This window comes from Kryptolebias marmoratus, linkage group LG21 (genome assembly GCF_001649575.2).
Source record: "Kryptolebias marmoratus isolate JLee-2015 linkage group LG21, ASM164957v2, whole genome shotgun sequence".
Classification (NCBI taxonomy): Eukaryota; Metazoa; Chordata; class Actinopteri; order Cyprinodontiformes; family Rivulidae; genus Kryptolebias; species Kryptolebias marmoratus.
In genome coordinates this window covers 23,655,918-23,658,099 of record NC_051450.1, presented here as the reverse complement: position 1 = coordinate 23,658,099, position 2,182 = coordinate 23,655,918, and the positions used below count along the sequence as shown (strand labels likewise).

The 2,182-nt window shown below is 46.2% G+C and overlaps 1 protein-coding gene across 13 annotated transcripts in view; it reads right to left on the bottom strand.

The window, feature by feature from the left end:
- Nucleotides 1-2,182, bottom strand: part of epb41l3a (erythrocyte membrane protein band 4.1-like 3a) — a 37,115-nt gene that overhangs the window by 22,580 nt on the left and 12,353 nt on the right. For 11 of the 13 annotated variants that reach the window (XR_005232576.1, XM_025003018.2, XM_025003017.2 and 8 more), the window contains one exon: nucleotides 310-354. The exons of the other annotated variants lie outside the window; for them this stretch is intronic. Coding sequence is in view for 10 of the 11 variants with exons in the window: in XM_025003018.2 (XP_024858786.1) it covers nucleotides 310-354 (45 nt within the window). In the remaining variant the exon portion in view is untranslated. The remainder of the gene's footprint in view (nucleotides 1-309; nucleotides 355-2,182) is intronic. 13 annotated transcript variants of the gene reach the window in all.

Below are 2,182 nucleotides of genomic sequence, written 5' to 3'. Positions count from 1 at the left end.
CCGCCTGAGGACAGAGCTACCGCCTGGGGAAGGAGCTACCGCCTGGGGACAGAGCTACCGCCTGAGGACAGAGCTATCACCTGAGGACGGAGCTATCGCCTGGGGACGTAGCTACCGCCTGGGGACGGAGCTACCACCTGGTGACAGAGCTAACGCCTGAGGACGGAGCTATCGCCTGAGGACGGAGCTATCGCCTGAGGACAGAGCAGAGGGTTTGGGGTAACGATTGAAGAATAGATTTCATTAACAACAAGAAACACATTAAACGGGACCACATGACGACATGCACACACAAGGAAACAAGCTTACCTCTGACTTAGCAGCAGACAAGCAATCAAAACGGCTTCCTACCATCTACTCCATACAGACAGACAGACAAACACACAGACAGATGGACAAGAGAGAGAAAAAGAGCTCATCTAAATGTAGCATGTCAAAGAGAATGCTAACAGTCTGAACAGGTCTACCTTAAAGACAGTCGCTGTGGGCTGCTAAAGATGTTTGTATCATAGTAACCCAAAGCCATTCCTGCAGCATCTAATCAACTGTTCTGTCACTAACCTGCCACTTTGGATCCTGAGTCAAATCTGTTTTCAGCTAATATTACCCCTTCTATTTCAGGTAAATTTATCCAAATCTCCTCTCCATGTTAAGCACAAACTGTTCCAGAACCATCAGTACTAGAGTTTGGGGGAAACGAATCAGAACCAATCAGTAGGTGTTTAAATTTTCGTGGGACTGATGTTGAGATGTTGGAACTCATTGAAAACTCAGTTGCCTGTAGATGGATGGATTGGGAGGTGTTAGTTAGAAAACCCAATATGACCCAGTCAGACAGCAGATCTGGATTGTTGAAACCTCTCGCACAGTGATTGCTGGAGACCCGCAAACCCGCTACCCACGACCCAGAAAGGAGAAGAGGGTAAAGAAAATGGATGGATTGTTGAAAGCCCTGTCAATAAATTAGAAAAAAAATGTCAGAATAATTTTATTCACCAGGACTTCTGGTTGTAATATTAGTTCTGATTGTTGTTAGTGTAGTTGCTGCATCCACTGAAACACGAGAATCTGAACTTTAGTGTTGGGACAGACTGAAGCAACAACAGTCATGATGGAAAAATCATTTCTGTGTTGCCATAACACAAATACGAGTTATTGATTGTGACAGGAAATGGGTCATGTATTAATGATTTATGGGATAGTTAGGACAGAAAATGAAACTGCAGCAGCATAGAGACCATCATTTCTCCAGTATAAGTCAAAATTTGGTTCAGAATGAGATGAATTGTTTCTGTGGAGGCTGGACTGAGTTTTCTTGTGATTTACACTCGTGTCCCAGTTACTGAGACATGTTTTTGATTGACTGAAGGGTCCTCTGCAGTGTGGAAATGGACCAATCAGCCTGCATGTTTATGAGAAACAACAGCTGAGATTCTGAGTTTCTAAGAGCCACAGAATCCAGCATGTTTGAACTGATGTGACTGGTAAAAAAATAAACCAGAATTTATCAAAACATTTCAGGTCAAAGAAGAAAAGACAAAATCATAACATCATCCTGACTCTGTCCACAGAGAGGACACAGAACCCTGACCCTGTCTGCATATAGGACACAGAACCATGACCCTGTCTGCATAAAGGACACAGAACCCTGACCACACAGAGAGGACACAGAACCCTGACCCTGTCCACAGACAGGACAGAACCCTGACTGCATATAGGACACAGAACCATGACCCTGACTGCATATAGGACACAGAACCATGACCCTGTCTGCATAGAGGACACAGAACCCTGACCCTGTCCACAGACAGGACAGAACCCTGACTGCATATAGGACACAGAACCATGACCCTGTCTGCATAGAGGACACAGAACCCTGACCCTGTCCACAGACAGGACAGAACCCTGACCTTGTCTGCATATAGGACACAGAACCATGACCCTGTCTGCATATAGGACACAGAACCATGACCCTAACTGCATAGAGGACACAGAACCCCGACCCAGTCCCCACAGAGGACACAGAACCCCGACCCTGTCCACAGACAGGACACACAACCCTGACCCTGTCCACAGAGAGGACACAGAACCCTGACCCTGTCTGCATATAGGACACAGAACCATGACCCTGTCCACAGACAGGACAGAACCCAGACCCTGTCTGCATATAGGACACAGAACC